This window comes from Megascapheus bottae, chromosome 1 (genome assembly GCF_031878675.1).
Source record: "Megascapheus bottae isolate mThoBot1 chromosome 1, mThoBot2.hap1, whole genome shotgun sequence".
NCBI classification, from domain to species: Eukaryota; Metazoa; Chordata; class Mammalia; order Rodentia; family Geomyidae; genus Megascapheus; species Megascapheus bottae.
Window position 1 is genome coordinate 105,737,894 of NC_143509.1, and position 19,005 is coordinate 105,756,898.

General features: G+C 41.9%; 1 protein-coding gene across 3 annotated transcripts in view; it reads left to right on the forward strand.

Annotated features, from left to right (window-relative positions):
* The window catches only part of Dip2a (DIP2 acetate--CoA ligase A), an 88,035-nt gene that overhangs the window by 32,383 nt on the left and 36,647 nt on the right, over positions 1–19,005 (forward strand). For all 3 annotated transcript variants that reach the window (XM_090351027.1, XM_090351038.1, XM_090351046.1), the window contains 10 exons: positions 1,838–1,966; positions 4,525–4,644; positions 6,902–7,099; positions 10,092–10,183; positions 13,481–13,591; positions 14,831–14,954; positions 15,302–15,411; positions 16,044–16,146; positions 18,542–18,606; positions 18,757–18,850. In XM_090351027.1, the coding sequence (XP_090207153.1) occupies positions 1,838–1,966; positions 4,525–4,644; positions 6,902–7,099; positions 10,092–10,183; positions 13,481–13,591; positions 14,831–14,954; positions 15,302–15,411; positions 16,044–16,146; positions 18,542–18,606; positions 18,757–18,850 (1,146 nt within the window). The remainder of the gene's footprint in view (positions 1–1,837; positions 1,967–4,524; positions 4,645–6,901; positions 7,100–10,091; positions 10,184–13,480; positions 13,592–14,830; positions 14,955–15,301; positions 15,412–16,043; positions 16,147–18,541; positions 18,607–18,756; positions 18,851–19,005) is intronic.

The window sequence follows — 19,005 nt, forward strand, 5'->3', positions numbered from 1 at the left end:
CCCTGGTGGTAGAGTGCCAGCTGTGAACAGCTAATGAAGTCAGAACATAAAACCTGAGTTCAAGCCACAGTACTGGCGAAAAGAAAAAAGATCAAAAAATAAAACAGGCTCTGTTCAGTGGGTAAATGAGGGTGATTATTATTGATATACTTCAGTTGTATATATGAAAATAGAACAGTGATACCTGTTGAAATTATTCTAAGAAGGGTAGAAGGGGAATTATAGGAGAGGAAATTGAAATTGATCAAGGTACATTGAATGCTTGGTATACAAGGACTCCTTGTATAATGAATATATCCTTATATAAACTTCACATAAAATTAAATGTCTATTTTTCAATATCATGCTTTGTCAAGGGTTATAAAAACTGCCATAACTTTTTTTTTTCCCGGTCCAGGGCTTTGGGCTCAGAGCCTGAGCACTGTCCTTGGGTTTTCTCAAGGCTAGAGCTCTACCACTTGAGCCCCAGCACCACTTCTGGCTTTTTTCTATGTATGTAGTCCCATGGAATGGGTTTTTCATGCATGCTAGGCAAACACTCTACCACTAGGCCAAACTCTCAGGCCCTGTCATAACTTTTTTCTAAAACAATTTCTGCTATGTAAATGGTTTTGCTTTAATTTCAGCTTTCTATATAAGTACTAACCTCTTTATTTTGTACTGTACTTAGCTTACTAGTAAAATGATCAGAATTTAAACATTTATAGTGAGAGAATGCATAATGAGACTTATGGTACATTCATTATAGTGTGACATAGGTTACCAGTCTTCATCTTTTAAGTGTTTGTGTTCAAGAATGACAGTGCAGCATTTCCTAACAGTTGTTCCAACACAGTGTCCTTCCTAATGATAAACTCAATTATAATAATGCTTGTAGTAGCTTGCAGTTAACCAGCATTCTGCACAGGTAAATATGCTATATGGTGAAAATTAAACACAAAAATATACATGCAGATGTTAGAAGAAAGCCTGTAACTTAAACAAAGTCATACATAATGTGTCTTTAAAATTATGATTATCATGTTAAGTAGTTGTACAGAGGAATTGCCACTTAACAAAGCAGTTTATGAATGCCCTGTATCTTGACCAGTGTCACCCCTTTTGGCATCCTCCCCCATCCCTTCCCATAGTATGTCTTTAAGTGAGACATTGATCCATTTTAGTTTAAGAAATGAACTGCTCACTTTATATATTGTAGATATTTTGGTTTTCTATTTGTTTGTTTGGGACGAGGGTATTATTTTGCCCAAAGTAGCCTCAGATTTAGGATCTTACTGCCTCACCTCCGAAGTGGCCAGGCTTACATGCACATGCCACTGTACCCAGCTCGTTGTAGGCATTTCTACCTGGTAGTGAGGCTAGTTTCAGCTTCTGTAGCTTCGTTCTTTGAAACCCATGAAGGGATTGTGTTTCCTTTGTGATCTAGCATACGTGTTGGAGGTTAGGGCAGTTTATAGAAATCTGGTTGCTATTCATAATGTAAGATAAGTATTCTAGTACCAATTTATTTCAAATTTATTTCTGTTTACTTGAAGGAAAATTTCTAACTAAAATCTCACTAGGCTGTTGTAGGTAAAAACAGTTTTTCACCCTAGTTGGTGCTGACTCTAGGGATACAGGTCCCTCAGAGCCAAGCCTCCACATGTTCACATTCCACGTGTCACATCTGTAAGTGTACAGGTTACAGTTATGCATTTAATCAAGCAGAAAATGATCAAGGTTACATACTCTCATTGATAAGAGCTTCTAGTGAGGTGGTAGATGGATGGGGTTTGGACAACCAATGCTTGTTTTGAGTTAATGGCCACTTGGTATTGGATGTGTTTTTCTAAAGCAGATCTGCACCCTGCACCTCCTGATGTCACCACAGGGCTTATGGAGCACTCACACTACGAGCGTCCACAGGTGGCTTCTGTGAGAGGTATTCCTCGGGGGTACAGCAGGAGCATCCTGGAAACTGCAGATGGTAAGTATGTCTGTTTTTGGAACAACAGAGCACAGGTTTTCTCTTTGGGAATTATATGCAGCTTTAATGTATTCACCTTTGCAAACCTAAGGCAGGGAACAGTGATAGTTCCTTCCTGTAGATAAATAGAAACTATCATGTGGAGGAATAATCAGAAATATATGTAGAATTGACCATGCAGAGAATAAGAAGTCAGGAGAGAAAAACTCAAACATTTAGAATTGATGCAAAATGATTGGATACACAGAGATAGCTTCAACAAGAAGATGCTGTATAAGCTGCATTACTATTTAGACCTTATATGGCCTCTAGGAAACAAGAAGTATCTAAACTTGAAGGTGGCCCACACCTGTAATCCTAGCTACTTAGGAGGCTGAAGTCTGACGATCAGTTTGAAGTCAGCCCAGAAGACAAATCTGAGAGAATCTTGATCTCCTGTTAACCAGCAGAAATCCAGAAATGAAGGTCAGAGTCAAGTGGTAGAGCATCAGCCTTGAGCTAAAAAGCTAAGCTCAGAGTTTAAGCTCCAATACTAGAGAATGAGTGGGGGTGTGGGGGAGGGAGGGAAAAGGAGAGAGAGAATGCATGTGTGGAAAAGAAAAAAGCAAATTCAAAGTAAATAGATGGAATGAAACCATAAATTTTAGTGCAAGTCAATTCAAATCAGAAAGACAATCATAAAAAATAAACTGAAAGCTAGTTTTTTTTTTAAAGATCAAGATTAAAAGAGAGGATGAAGCAAAGTAAGGATGCTCGAGTTTGCACACTTTCATTCAACACACTAATGGAGGTTCGTTCTTTCTTTCTTCTTTCTTTCTTTCTTTCTTTCTTTCTTTCTTTCTTTCTTTCTTTCTTTCTTTCTTTCTTTCTTTCTTTTTTGTGGGGCATGAGGCTTGAACATGGCCTGGGCACTGTCCCTGAGCTCTTCAGCTCAAGGCTTCTGTTCTACCCTTGAGCCAAGCCCCACTTCCCATTTTCTAGAGGTTAATTGGAGATAAGAGTCTCAGGTCCTTTTGTGCCCTGGCTGGCTTTGAACCTTGATCCTCAGATATCAGCCTCTTGTGTAGCTAGGATTATAGGCGTGAGCTACCACACCCAGCTTGTAATAGAAGTTCTAACCAGCACAATAAGAAAAGAAAAAAAAGGCATCAGAATTTCCAGGTACCAGTGGTTCATATCTGTAATCTTAGTTACTCAGAAGGTTGAGATCTGGGGATCGTGGTTCAAAACCATTCCAGACAGGAAAGTCTGTTAGACTTGCATCTCCAATTAATCACAGAAATAGCCAGAAGTGGGGCTGTTGCTCAAGTGGTAGAGTGCTAGCCTTGAATAAAAGGAGATGAGGGATAGTGCCCAGGCACAGAGTTCAAGGACTAGGACTGACAGGGGAAAAAAGGCATCAGAATTGCTAAAGAAGTAGAATTATCTCTGTTTGCAGATAATAGTATTTTGTATGTGGAAAACCTCTACGATTACACACACACACACACACACACATAAATAGAATGAATAATAAATTCATCACAAAGTAGCAACATTCTAAGCCACCACGCAACAATATATGTATTAAGAGAAGTCTGCAAGGGAGAACTTATATAGTATTTAAAGGCAAAGGCAGAGTTCAATTAAATAAACACCTGGAAGCAGGTACTTGAAAGGGGTTGGGTAAGGTCAAAGGGAAAAAGGTGAATGAATAGAGAAATAGAAGAAAATTCAGTCAAGAATCCAATGTATGTCTTGCAAAAGTAAGAAGAGTGAGAGAAGGCCTGATAGGGGAGGGATGAATGAATGTTGAAAGGGATGACATTGAACTAGATGTATTAGCCTGAAATCCTAGCTACTCAGGAGGCTAAAATCTGGGGATCGTGGTTGAAAGCCAGCCCAGGAAGAAAAGTCTATGAGACTCTTACCTACAATTAACCACCAGAAAATTGGAAAGTGATGCTGTGGTTCAAGGTGGTACAGTGGTAGCCTTGAGCCAAATTGCTCAGGGACAGTATCCAGGCCTCAAGTTCAAGCTCCACAACCACCACCACCAAGAACAAAAGAGGAGGAAAGAAGGAAGGGAGGAAGGAAGGAGAGAAGGGGAGGGGGAGGGAAGGGAAGGATGCGCCTACAAAATGGTAGAGTGCTAGCCTTGATTGACTAGACCCTGAGTTCAAGCCCCACAAAGTACAAAAGAAGGAAAACAAGAAAGGATAGTGGGAAAACATGTTGGTTTTGCTGACATCGTGTCTCTCAGAACAGAACAGTTTTTCTTCAGAACTACTGAAGATACCACAAAGATTTTGTGTTAGATGTGTCATTTACCATAGTAGAAATTAAAACTGAAGATAAATCAATATATTTAAGCCAATAATAAGTTCATGTTGACATAAATAACCCATAAAACAACAAACATTGGTGAGAACAAGCTTGTATGCCCTATGCTTTATTTTGTCTGACAGAGCATCTAAGCTCTTCACCTGATTTGTGTCACATATTGGTGGTCTCTTCATCAGTACAGAAACAACAAAAAGCATCTTGGTCTTGACCTCGAGTCCTTTTCCCTGTGACAGGTGTTCCTGTAAACAGTAGAGTGTCCTCCAAAATCCAGCAGCTGTTGAACACTTTGAAGAGGCCAAAACGCCCTCCTCTGAAGGAGTTCTTCGTGGATGATTTTGAGGAGTTGTTGGAAGGTAGAGTTCCTGGCTTCCGTGTTTTTGTGAGCATTGTAACCACACAGTTTGAAAACATTGGCAAATGTACATCTATTGTGAGTTACCACTTTTATGTTGTGATGTGGCACAGCAGTGATCACTGTGCATCGGTGTGTATGGACCCACACAGGCTGCTTCCTTTATAGCAGGGAGAAAATTCCTGACTCAGATTACTGACTTTGCTATTCTTCATGCATCTAATCCAGTGGTTAGCACTTCATAGAAATCCTAAGGTTTAAACCAAGACGGGTGGGGGGGGAGGGTAATGGGTACCAAGACATGTGAAAGGGTATCAATGTATGTGAATTAATGCACCTTCTATCTGGCAAATATCATGTAACCCTTTTATTAATTACAATAAAAATTTTTTAAAAAAAGAAATCAAATAAATTGTGGCAAAAATAAAAAAAAAGAAATCCTAAGGTTTCACTTAATTTACGTTTTCTTTGTTTTTCCAGCAAGGATTTTAGTGTGGCAGGGTTAAAGCAGGAAGAAGTGAGAAAGAGCGAAACATTTCCTGTTCCCATGAAATAAATGGGAGTTAGACTTCCATTATTCAAATCTGAAATACTTACCTTCCCCTGGTTTAATGTATTCAGTTTCCAGCTTAGGTTTGACTCTTTTTCATAATTTTATCCTGTCATTTTTGAATGGAATATAGGAAATTTGAAATGTAGAAATATTTTTTGAAAAGAAAACTAGCAAAAAGCAGGAAGATTTACAGAGAGGGTGCAGAACAAAGCCTAGTATTGCATATATGTGTGCATAGACTGTAGACCCCAGGGAAGTCAGCCTGCTGCCTTAGCACTGCAGCATCAGCAGCTGGCTGGCTGCTCACTGTGCCAGCATCTCCTCCCTCCTCCACATCTGAGGATGAGAACTGGCTTTTGGGACTTGATTGTCTCTTTTTTTTTTTTTTTTTTTTTTTTTTTTTGCCAGGCTTGGGCTTGGGCTCAGGGCTTGAGCACTGTTCTTGGACTTTCTCAAGGCTAGAGCTCTACCACTTGAGCATCAGCACCACTTCCAGCTTTTTTCCATGTATGTGGTACCGAGGAATCGAACCCCGGTCTTTGTGCATGCTAGGCAAGCACTCTACCACTAGGCCAAACTCCCGGCCCCTTGATTGTCTTTTATAATCAGACGATGCCTTTCAAATTCATAGTATGAATGCTTCTTAGAGTGGTCTTACTTTTCCTGTCATCAGCTTTATTGGAAAAAAGTCTTTCTTAACTATAGGACAAATTTGAGGACCTGGCCATTGGAGCAAAGACGGTTCTTTTCCTTTTGAATGGCAGTCATAGCCACAGCATTTGACTGAAGTGCATGTTCTACCTGCTTTGCCCCTGGGTGGGGTGGTCCGACCTCTTCAGGCTCCCTCATCCACTGAGCCAGGATGTTGGGTGCTCTGCTGCTGCAGTGCAGCCCCAGGGTGGGAAAGTAAAAATGCTACTATTGCTACCCATGTCCTCCTATAAGGTGGTGACTACCAGAACAGTGGGCTGTTTTCATTCCTAAACAGTCATTGTTCATGAATGAATTGCTATTATTTCTTTGGTCTATGACTAAGATAATAATAAATCAAAGCAAGTCTTTTTAAAATTTTGTAGTCAAAATTAAAAACAAATCAAAGTATGGGTTCTTTTTTTCTTTCTTTCTTTCTTGTGAGGCATGGGGCTTGAACTTGGCCTGGGCACTGAACCTGAGCCCTTCAACTCAAGTCTACCACCCTACCCCTGGGCCTGAGCGCTGTCCCTGAGCTTTTCAGCTCAAGGCTACTGCCCTACCTTCAAGCCAAGCCCCACTTGCCATTTTCTAGAGGTTAATTGAAAATAAGAGTCTCAGGTCCTTTTGTGCCCAGGCTGTCTTTGAACCTTGATCTTTAGATCTCAGCCTCCTGAGTAGCTAGGATTACAAGCCTGAGCACTGCACCTACCTTTTTTTTTTTGACAGCCTTAGGGCTTGAACTCAGGGCCTGAGCACTGTCCCTGGACTTCTTTTTGGTTAATGCTAGCACTCTACCAACTCCAGCCACAGCATCACTTCTGCCTTTTTCTGTATATGTGGTACTGAGGAATAGAACCCAGAGCTTCATGCATCCTAGGCAAGTGCTCTTACCAGTAGGCCACGCAAGGGCCCCTTCGGTTTTAAATTTTTCTTAATTTTTTAAATAAAAGGGAATTTAATTGTGATAATTCCATAACTGAGTACAGTACACTTTTTATTTTTTGGCTTGCAGTTCAACAGCCAGATCCAAATCAGCCGAAACCTGAGGGAGATCAAATGGCAGTGCTAAGAGGAGAACCTCTGACAGCGGGGACTCCATGGCCCCCGACTCTCCTGACGGCCCTACAGCACTGGGGCACAACACAGCCCAAGGCTCCCTGTCTGACTGCCTTGGATACCACCGGAAAGGCCACATACACTCTCACCTATGGCAAGTATCAACAGAAAGCATTGTGCTGTTGTTTATTTGAAAAGCATTCCACGTGAACTGTAACCTGACATGCTACGTGGTAAAAGTCCTAAGAAGTGAGTATAGATGTCAGTCAAGTAATGTGTGGCCTTCCTTTTGGTGCCCTTCCTTCTGCCAGAGAAGCCGTTCAGGGGCTATGGTTTTTGGGTGTTTTGAGTGTGTGTGTATATATATTGTTTTTGTTGTTGTTGTTGTTGTTGTGTTTTACTGGTTCTAGGGCCTGAGCTCTGGGTTTGGGCACTGTTCCTGAGCTCCTTTTATGCTCAAGACTAGCATTCTACTACTTGAGCCACAGCACCACTCACTGCTTTTGTATGATTAATTTGGAGATTAGACCCTCATGGACTTTTCCTCCCACAGTCCTCAGATCTCGGCCTCCTGAGTAGTAGGGTTACAGACATGACCCACAGTGCTCAGCGTGTATGTATTCTTGATAGTGGAGCTTATTTAGTTCTGTATTGTTTGGACTTTGTATCAATGGAATCATGCAATATGTACTTTTTTGTGTGTATTTGGCATCTCTTGATTCCTTACTGCATCTTGGTGTGTTTTGCAAAGTGAATACCCTCTTGAGAGCAGAAGGCTTTCTGGGTTCAGGCGAGTAGTGCTATTCTAGCACATATATCTTCCATATACAAAAGAAACCCATGGTTTCAGCCTTTTGCACTACTAGCTTACTCTGTGTTAAAATCATGTGTAACAGGTTACATACAAGGTGTTATTTTGTGTCTGTGTTAGTTTTCTTAATGTGTGGCACTCATCCATGATGCTGTGAGAAGTTATAATTTATTCTCTTTGATGAGGCTTTTTTTCCCCTCTCTGTACTGGGGTTTGAACTCATGGCTTTCTACTTGCTAGGTAGGAGTCCTGCTATTTGGACCATGTCCCCAGCCCTCTTTGCTTAGTTTCTTTTGGAAAGGGTCTGTCAGTTTGCTCTCAGGGCTGTCCTTCAACAGAGTATAGCTATTCTCTGATTTACAGACTGGGTGTGCCACTAAGCCTGGCTTATTCATTGGATCTCATGACTTTTTATCCAGGTTGTCATTGAGTCACGATCTCAATCTCCATCATCTGAATACTGAGATTACAGGTGTGAGCCAGCTTACCTGGCCAAAATACTCATGTTTATTTGAGTACTGGGGATTGAAATCTGAGCCTTGAGTTGCAATATCTGCTCTACAGATTTATATTTTTTAATGAATGTACAGATTGTACTTAGGCATTCCCTAGCAGATGGACACTTGGGTTGTTTCTGGTTTGACTGCTAGAAACAGTGCTGCTATGATTGTTAGTGTGTGAACATGCACACTGGTCTTCGTAGAAAGAGTCTTTAGAAGTGGCCACGTTAGATTTCCCATAGGGCATCCCTTGATAGAGGGTAACACTTCCAGTGCACACGCACCAGTGTGCAGCAACCCTATGCTCCTTGAAACTGAGCCAGTCTAGTGAGAATATAGGAGTGCTGTATTGTGGTTTTAATATACATTTTTTATGACTAGATACCCTGAGATCCATGTAGTTTTTGTGCAACTACTCAAAGATAATAAAAATATAATTTTAGAAGATTCACTGGGTACACAGTCATGCCTTCTGCAAATAAGGATAGCTTTACTTTTAGTTTTTTATTTGTTTGTTTGTTTCAGTCCTGGGGCTTGAACTCAGGGCCTGGGCACTGTCTGTGAGCTTTCTCAAGGATAGAGCTCAGGTGGTACCTGAACCACAGCACCATTTCTGGCCTTTTCTGTATATGTGGTCCCAAGGAATTGAACCCAGGCCCTCATGCATGCTAGATAAGCACTCTACCACTAGGCCATAGTCCAGGCCCTTTATCTCTCCCACTTTCTTATTGCATTGACAGAGGTGTTTGCTAAAACATTGGTGGCAGATGTCCCCAACTTGCTTCTGCTTCTAGGTTCTTTAACCCAGATGGTCTTGCATGGTTTTTAAAGGTGCCCTTCATCTCCTTTTTTTTTTTTTTTTTTTGCCAGTCTTGGGATTAAGCTCAGGGCCTGAGCACTGTCCTTGGATTTTTCTCAAGGCTAGAGCTCTACCACTTGAGCCTCAGCACCACTTCTGGCTTTTTTTAAGTATGTGGTACCAAGGAATCGAATCCTGGTCTTCGTGCATGCTAGGCAAGCACTTTAACCACTAGGCCAAACTCCCGGCCAGCCCTTCATCTTCTTAAGGAAGCTTGTTTCCTTTCATTTTTTGTTTAAACAGGATTTAAAAATCATTTAAAATAGTTTTAAAATCATGGATAATGATTAACTTTCTTCTCTGTTGTGATGATTAGTTTGCATCTTCTGTTAACGTGACAAACTATGTTGTTTCTGGGGTAATAATGACTTGGCCAAAAGGCATTATTCTTTTGACACATAGCTGGGTTCAGTGGGGAAATGTTTATGTATTATAATTCCTAACGTCTTGAACTGACCTCACATTTGGAGTTGAATTTTTTTTTTCATCCCATAGTTCACAGGAATGTGGTTTTGCTACAGGAATTTGCAGGTTTTAAATAATGACATTTATGTTCTTTCTTTGATGTACTGTGTGGAGTGAGGTTGAGATGCTTTAAGTTTGGGAAGTAGATTTGGGTTTCAGTTTCCAGTTGTCTGCTGCCTCACCACTTTCCCAGACATTCAAGTCCTGAACTTACTGTCTTCTTTAGTCCTCAGTGGTGCTTGGTTGTTCGGTGTGAAGGGCCCATAGCCTCACCTTATCTCATGAGTGCTATATCGTAAATTTTCTTCAATTAATCCTGTTTGTGTTTGAATTAAGAAAAATAAATTTAAATTATTTTAGAAGAAAACTGGTGTTTGTTGATAATTGTATGGAATAATTAGTTGGAAACTATCTGAAGTTCTGTGTACTATGATTGCTACCTTAATATATTAGCTATTAGTGTCCTACATTTTGCACTGCTTAGTGTTTTGTTTGTTTTTTTCTATTTTAGGCAAACTTTGGAGCCGGAGTTTAAAACTAGCTTATACTCTACTCAATAAACTGACTAGTAAAAATGAACCACTACTTAAGCCTGGAGACAGAGTAAGTAACTAGAATATAATCTCATTGAAGTGAGCAAAAGCAGAGACTTAAAAACCTTGTTTCATGGCAGTATTTGACAGATCGTATGGAACATTTTAGAACAGGTACATATAGAGAAAAAAAGCAAGCAGAGGTGGCAGACAATGAGATTCAAGGAAAGGAGAGATGTATACTTGGTGAAAATGTGAACAGTAGGAGAACCATGCTTTATTGTGTGCAGAGGTAAAAGTGAGATTTTATGTTTTATAGTGAGCCTGTAGAAATTCTGATTTGTATTTCTTTTGTAGTGGCACAAGGGTTTCAATTCAGGTCTTCATGCTTGTGTAGTTTTTGTTGTTGTTGTTGTTGTTGTTTTTGCCAGTCCTCGGCTTGAGCTCAGGGCCTGAGGACTGTCCTTGGATTTTTTTTTTTTTTTTTTTGCCAGTCCTAGGCTTGAGCTCAGGATCTGAGCACTGTCCTTGGACTTTCTCAAGGCTAGAGCTCTCAGCACCACTTCCGGCTTTTTTCTATGTATGTGGTACCGAGGAATCGAACCCAGGTCTTCATGCATGGTAGGCAAGCACTTTAACCACTAGGCCAAACTCCTGGCCTGTCCTTGGATTTTTCTGAAGGCTAGAACTCTACTACTTGAGCCTCAGCACCACTTCTGGCTTTTTCTAAGTATGTGGTACCAAGGAATCGAACCCGGGTCTTTGTGCATGCTAGGCAAGCACTCTACCACTAGGCCAAACTCCCAGCCCTGGTTTTTTTTTTTTTTTTTAATCACATCTGGTACTCTATTACTTGAGCCATGCTTCCATGCTTCTGAGATTTTTGTCAGCCTTATATCACAATTTACCTACTTCTGCCTCCTGGGAAACTGGATTAACAGTCACAGTCCACCGTATCCAGTTTGTTGGTTGATATTGGCCTAGCCTAGCCTCTAACAAGATCCTTCCAGTCATCACCTCTGAATTAGCTGATAGTAGAAGAATGCACTACCATGCTCAGCCATATATAGCTTTTAATTTGACCAGATATTGTAAAACAAAACAACCCAAACTATTAGGCTGATGGGAAATGAGTAGGAATTTCTTCTGTAGATAAGTATTTATTTATAATAACAGGAAGCAAAAGAAATGCCTAAGGATGTGCGCGCACGCGCGTGTGTGTGTGTGTGTGTGCGTGTGCGTGCGTGTGTGCGTGCATGCGTGTGCACTCATAGTGGACCTTGAACTTGCTTGTTTTTTTTTTGCTGAAGGCTGGTTCTACCATTTGAACCACGTTTCCACTTTCAGCTCTTCGTTGGTTAATTGGGGGTAAAGGGTCTCTTGTATACTTTTCTGCCCAGGCTGGTTTTTGAACTTCAGTCCTCAGATCTCAGCCTCATGATTATAGGGGTGAACCACCAGCATCAGGATCTTGCTCAGCTTTTGTTGTTGTTGTTTACAGTTGGTCTGCTTTCAATTGAATCACTAAGCAATTTTTTTTTAAAGCTGGTTAATTGTTAAAAAGAGTCTTGAGAATTTGTCTGCTTTGGTTAGCTTTGACTCAGTGACCCTCATATATCAGTATCCTGAGAAGTTAGAATTATAGGCATGAGCCATTAGTTCCTGGCCTGTGCCATAAGTATTTTAAAAATTAAAATGTAATAACAGAAGCATAGTATTTAAAGCAACACAGCCTGGAGTTGGCATATGAAAGGTCTAGTGAGACCAAGAGGATGGCATGTCTGTATCATTGTAAGCTAACTCTTTTTAACTTTATTGATACAAATTAAGGTGTATGATGAAGTAGAACCATGCAGCAGAATTGTGCAGCAGCACAATCTGAGGCAAGAGCAGGGAAAGTCTGGTGGGACTGAGGGGCTGGCAAATCTTGGCTGAGATTTTATTTGCTCACCACTTCCTACACATACAGTAAAGTCATTAGGGAAGATCTATTCAACTAAAATGATGGTTTAGGATTATTTCTTTTGGAAGCTATTGTTTTATATAACTTGACTCCTTCATCACTTTTCTTACTGGTAAAGGGATTAATTGATGGCATACATGAATAGGAGCTGATTCTTTTTTTTTTTTTTTTTTTTTTTCCAGTCCTGGGCTTGGGCTCAGGGCCTGAGCACTGTCCTTGGACTTTCTCAAGGCTAGCGCTCTACCACTTGAGCCTCAGCACCACTTCTGGCTTTTTGCTATGTATATGGTACTGAGGAATCGAACCCGAGTCTTCATGCATGCTAGGCAAGCACTCTACCACTAGGCCAAACTCTCGGCCCTAGGAGCTGATTCTTGTTTACCAGGCTTAGCTTAAAATAGTTTTGTTGCGTGTAAAAACTTGTAAGTTTTTTTTTTAACATTCTTTTTTTATTGTAATGTGTAGAGGGGTTACAGTTATATTTGCCAGATAGAAGGTGCATTACAAGACTTGTAGTTTTAGTAAAGACTTTCAAACCATTTTTTTAAAAAAAATTTTGCTAGTCCTGGAGCTTGAACTCAGAGCCTGAGCACTGTCCTTGTGTTTTCTCAAGGCTGACACTTTACCACTTGAACCATAGCACCACTTCTACCTTTCTCTGTCTATGTGATACTGAGGAATCAAACCTAGGGCTTTGTGCATGCTAGGCAAGCACTCTGCCACTAGGCCACACCTCCAGCCCTCAAGCCATTGTTTTGTAAATATTTTCAGTTATTCTGAAGGTTACAGTTACGTAAGTCAGATATAGAGTGCATTATTTCTGGACAATGTTATCCCTTCCCTAGCTCTCTCCCAGTTTCTCCCTCTAGTCCTCACCCACAAGTTGTAATAGTTAACCTTCAACTTAGTATCTACTTAGTACTATTGCTACATTTGTTCACCCTGTTCAAACTTCGTTTGTTTGTTTGTTTGTTTGTTTGCCAGTCCTGTGACTTGAATGCTGGTCTTGGGCACTGTCCCTGAGCTTCTTTGTGTTCAAGGCTAGCGTACCATCACTTGAGTCACAGTGCCACTTCCAGCTTTTCTGAGTAGTTTATTAGAGATAAGAATCTCACAGAGTTTTCTGCCCAGGCTGGCTTCATACCATGTTCTCAGATCTCAGCATCTTAAACAGCAAGGATTACAAGCGGGAGCCACCAGCACCCAGTTCAAACTATTTTTTTTAAGTTATACAAATAAGGAAATTAAAGAACAAAGTATCCAAGATTAGATTTTTAAACTAAATTTGGAAAATGAAATCTAAAATATTTCTGACTTTCATATAGTCAGCAGAGATTCTAAAAGCTGAAATAACTCCCAAGTCATTCCCAGGTAATCTTCTGGTTTTTCTCTGTACTGTTGCAGGTGGCGCTTGTGTTTCCAAACAGCGATCCTGTGATGTTCATGGTTGCATTTTATGGGTGTCTTCTGGCGGAGTTGGTTCCTGTCCCAATAGAAGTACCATTAACAAGAAAGGTAGCAAACTTGGGCTAAGCTTAAAGCTGGTGCCTGTAGTTATCCTCTGAACTTGAGGTGGGATGCAGGGAGGTCTCACTGTTTCTTCACATGGGTGTGGCCTGGCAAGTGGCTGCCAGGACTCTGGGGCACAGTAGGCAGTTTGCCTACATACTTTATCTTGCCTTGTGTGTAGGTGTGGGAAAATATCCAGTATAAGATGTAGCTCAGGGGCCGGGAGTTTGGCCTAGTGGTAGAGTGCTTGCCTAGCATGCACGAAGACCCAGGTTCGATTCCTCGGTACTACATACATAAAAAAAAAAGCCGGAAATGGTGCTGAGGCTCAAGTGGTAGAGTTCTAGCCTTGAGGAAATCCAAGGACAGTGCTCAGGCCCTGAGCTCAAGCCCAGGACTAGCAAAAAAAATAATAATAATAAATAAATAAAAAAGATGTAGCTCAGTGGCAAGGGGCTTGCCTAGCAAGTGCAGGGTCCCGGGTTTGATCCCCCAGTACTAAAAAAGAAAAGATTAAATATATATATATATACATATGTGTGTATGTATATATATATGTATGTATGTATGTATATATATATATATATATATGGAAAAAAGCCCCCATGGGGCCATTTCATTTAACTGAGAAATGAAGAAAATGACCAAATTTTGCTAAGGACATGAACAAAAGATATGGTCTTTTGGAAATAACGAACCCACGTTAATTGAGTGCCTTTAAATGTCATTTGTAAGAAAAAAAAAACTTGTGTGACTCCCAATTTTATAGTCATTGCAAACAAAATAAAATTCTTCTTAAGTTAATTTTAAATTATTATCCCTTTTGCCATTGAACAAAACAGTATATAAATACAGTGCATCTTGATCAGTGTCAGAATTTCTTAACATTTAAAAGTAATAGTCTTTCATGAAAATATAAAAATGTAATAATAAGGTTGAGTTGTTCTGGATTTTTATTTTTTTTTGCCAGTCCTGGGCTTGAGCTCAGGGCCTGAGCACTGTCCTTGCACTTTCTCAAGGCTAGAGCTCTACCACTTGAGCCTCAGCACCACTTCCAGCTTTTGTCTATGTATGTGGTACCGAGGAATCGAACCCGGGTCTTCATGCATGCTAGGCAAGCACTTTAACCACTAGGCCAAACTCCTGGCCCTGTTCTGGATTTTTAATAAGACCTCACTCTGTTCTCAACCTGGCCTAGAGCACTAGTGGCTAGTATTCTACTTACACTATTTCTGTCTTTGACAGGATGCTGGCAGCCAACAGGTTGGGTTTCTGCTGGGCAGCTGTGGAGTCACCCTGGCCCTGACCACTGATGCTTGTCAGAAAGGTCTGCCTAAGGCACAGACTGGAGAGGTGGCAACTTTCAAAGGTGAAGCCTCTAGAGGCATTAACAGTCTGTATTCTGGATGCATGCTTTGCTTAACTGTGATCTCTAGGCATGCTGTTCCAGAAACTGAATATTACAGAGGCTATGGGTCTTCATAAAAACTGATAACTTGTTCTGTTCTTGGTGAATCTCATATTTTGTTTGGTTTTATATCTCTACATGGGCTGCTTCCTGTAATGGATGCTGGCCTCATGTGCCTGTTAAAATGAAATGAGATTAAGATTTGAGTCTCATAGCCTACCCGAGCCTGGCAGCTTTGGCCACAGGCTCTAGTTGTGAATAGAGTTCTCTGGCCACTGGTAGTGCCAGTCCCCTGTTTACCATTATAGGTTGGCCCCCACTGTCTTGGCTGGTGATTGATGGGAAACATCTGGCCAAGCCCCCCAAGGACTGGCACCCTCTGGCCCAGGACACAGGGCCTCAGACTGCCTACATTGAGGTAAGAATCCTTATTTGGCATACAAGTGTAACCCCCATAGCTTAGCTATTGATTTTCATAAAAAGATAGCTGCTTTATCTATAACCTAGAAATCAGAACAATTATATAGAACCTTACTGAGGTCTTTTCAGGTTGTGCTCTGACCTAATTCTTCCCTAATTGACTCCTGTGGGATACAAACAGATATGGTGGAGCTGCTTAATGTCCATGGTATAAAGTGCTCTGGAATTAACCATGAAAAAAGATGACCATAGCTTTTGCTTTTTAATATTCCATCAGCTTCTGGGTTTTGATGACTCATGTCTCTAGTCCTAGCTACTCTGGAGACTGAGATCTGAGGACTATGATACCAAGCTAACACAGGCAGGAAAGTCCATGGGACTTTTTTTTTTTTATTTCCAGTTAACCAGCAAAAAGCCAGAAGTGGAGCTCTGGCTCAAGTGGTAGAGCACTAGCCTTGAGCAAAAAAGCTCAGGGACAGTACCCAGCCCCAGGACTGGCATATACACACACACACACACACACACACACACACACACAAAAGCATTCCATCAGCATTAACCTTCAATCTGCCCTTGTGGCTTTAGATACCACATAATGTTACTTTTTTGTTTTCCCTTGAAATCTTACAGTATAAGACGAGCAAAGAAGGCAGCACAGTAGGGATCACGGTGTCCCACGAGTCCCTGCTGGCTCAGTGCCAGGCTCTGACCCAGGCCTGTGGGTACTCAGAAGGTAAGGGCCCTCACACTCAGGGCGATGGCTCATCCTGCTTGTATTGGTGCCTGACAACATACCTGTTGTCACCCCAGAACTAATTTCTGTATTCACCCCTAACTAGAACCTCTGATTCCTAACCCAGTAGTATCAGATATTGTCCCCTCCCCTCCCTCCCCCTCTCCCCTCTCTCCCCTCCCCTCTCTCCCCTCTCTCCCCTCTCTCCCCTCTCCCCCCTCTCCCCTCTCTCCCCTCTCTCCCCTCTCCCCCCTCTCCCCCCTCTCCCCTCTCTCCCCTCCCCTCTCTCCCCTCTCTCCCCTCCCTCCCCTCCCTCCCCTCCCCTCTCTCCCCTCCCCTCTCTCCCCTCTCTCCCCTCTCTCCCCTCTCTCCCCTCCCCTCTCTCCCCTCTCTCCCCTCCCTTCCCTCTCTCCCCTCTTTCCCCTCCCTTCCCTCTCTTCCCTCCCCTCCCTCCCCTCCCCTCTCTCCCCTCTCTCCCCTCCCTTCCCTCTCTCCCCTCTCTCCCCTCCCTTCCCTCTCTCCCCTCCCCTCCCTCCCCTCTCCCCTCTCCCCTCTCTCTCCTCTCTCCTCTCTCCTCTCTCCTCTCTCCCCTCTCCCCTCTCTCCCCTCTCCCCTCTTTCCCCTCCCCCCTCTCCCCTCTTTCCCCTCCCCTCTCTCCCCTCTCTCCTCTCTCCCCTCTCTCCCTCTCCCCTTTCTCCCCTCTCTCCCCTCTCTCCTCTCCCCTCCCCTCTCCTCCCTCCCTCCCTCCCTCCCTCCCGCCTCTTCTTTCTCTTGGTGTGCTTAGGTCAGTCTGGGCTTATGCTGGACTGGCAAGTGTAAGATCTCCCTCAGCTGACTGAGAGCCTTTCAGTAAAGTCACATAGATACTGATGTCATGAACATGAAAATACAACAGTAATTTATTTATACAGTGCCTGATTCAATCAGTGATACCTGAAGGCAGCACAATTTTCATTCAGTCTGAGAAGTGGAAAACCTTCTTCATAGGACAGTTCTTTTGGTGCTGTTTTCTGTGCCTATAATCATGGCTTAAGCTGTCATTTATGCCACACTTATGTTGAATACATCTTTATTGTTACAAACTGTCTCTTGGTACAGTAGGGGCAGCTCCCAGCTTATCATTAGTAGTTTAATATTTTATATCAGTAATTATATGTAATTAATTAATATTTATGTCTGGGATACAGCATAAGAAATATTCTTATTACTAAAAATGGATGTTTTCTTACATTGAAATGCTGAAATTGAGCAAACTAGAAAGTAAAATTGAATATTGTAGTTAAATATCTAAAATATCAATGTTTATATTCAAGAGGTAGTTTGTAGACATAGCTAAAGACTTTTGCGGCAGTTTGGAAAAGGATTTCAGGCATCTTTAATATTTTCCAAAAGAGTCCTATAAAATCAAGTCCTGTGGGTTCTTCTCCAGTCTCAATTTTGACCTAATGCATACGCCTTTAGCTGATGAGGACAGGAAGAGACATTTGTATTCAGAATCTATAGCATCTTCCTCTCCTCTCACCTTCCGTCCTACTCACCTTGGGTCTGTCGCTAGTATACTTGGTGTGGCTGTGACCTTGAGAGGGTTACCTGGTCTGCCTGTAGCCCCAGGTGTGATCTTCTGATCTGTGTGAGACCTCAGCTAAAGGGTAGGTACATCAGAGCTCTGAGCAGAGGGCAGTATGGGTACATCAATTGCCACTCTGAACCAGAGAATGAATGGAGAAGTCGCATTCTGAAGGGTGACAGAAGCAACTACTTTGTAGATAGAAGTTGCAGAATTGCAACCAATGAACATGAGAATTGGGGGTTCTGGGTATAAAGCAGGAATCCCCACAACAGTTTCTCATCCCATTTCTTATTTCTGAAGTTTCTACTCAAAATAGTGGTGGCTGGGAGTTTGGCCTAGTGGTAGAGTGCTTGCCTGTCGTGCACGAAGACCTAGGTTTGATTCCTATGTACCACATACATAGGAAAGCCAAAAGTGTGGCTGTTGCTCAAGTGGTAGAGCACTGGCCTTGAGGAAAGCCCAAGGACAGTGCTCAGGCCCTTAGTTCAAGGCCCAGGACTAGGAAAAAAAACAACAAAAAAACACAAAAAATAGTGGCAGTATATAGCCACATATCATGCAGTTTCTATAGTGTATTATAATATTCCCTTTATTTTCAGGGTTAGGATCAGCATAGTTCTCTGTTCCTATCCAGAATTATATGTGTCCTATATTCAAATAGACAACCAGGCTTAGTGACAAGTTAGTACACAATATTTAAAGTGATGTTTCTGTAGTTTAAAATTCTGACATGCTGGTGATACAGTCATTTGAGAATTTCTGTAGAAGACTCGTAGGGCTTCTCGAGAGCTGCTCATAGGTTTGATCCTTTCTGCTCACTTTCAGCTGAAATCCTAACAAATGTACTGGACTTCAAAAGGGATGCTGGTCTGTGGCACGGAGTGCTAACAGTGAGTGTCATTTGCTGGTAACTGCTTTCAAAGCAAGAAGAGGGGAGCAAGTCCTTGAAGTAGTGGCATGAGGGCGCATTGTTCTGTGAGTATTTTTTTCTAATGTGACTAGTCCTTTTTTGCTCCCAAGACAGTCTATTTCTCCTCCAGAGCGTCATGAACAAGATGCACGTGGTCAGCATCCCATATGCACTGATGAAGGTTAACCCCCTCTCCTGGATTCAGAAAGTGTGCTCCTATAAAGGTACCTGAAGTCTGCTACCCTTGGCTTCACCCTTCCGCAAAGAAATATTTCTAAGCTGATCACTGATGACTAAAAGAAGGGGAAAAAAAAAAAGAAAGAAAGAAACTTATAGAACTGCAAGTATGGGCTGAGGAGCCCGGATTCCTACAGGAGTC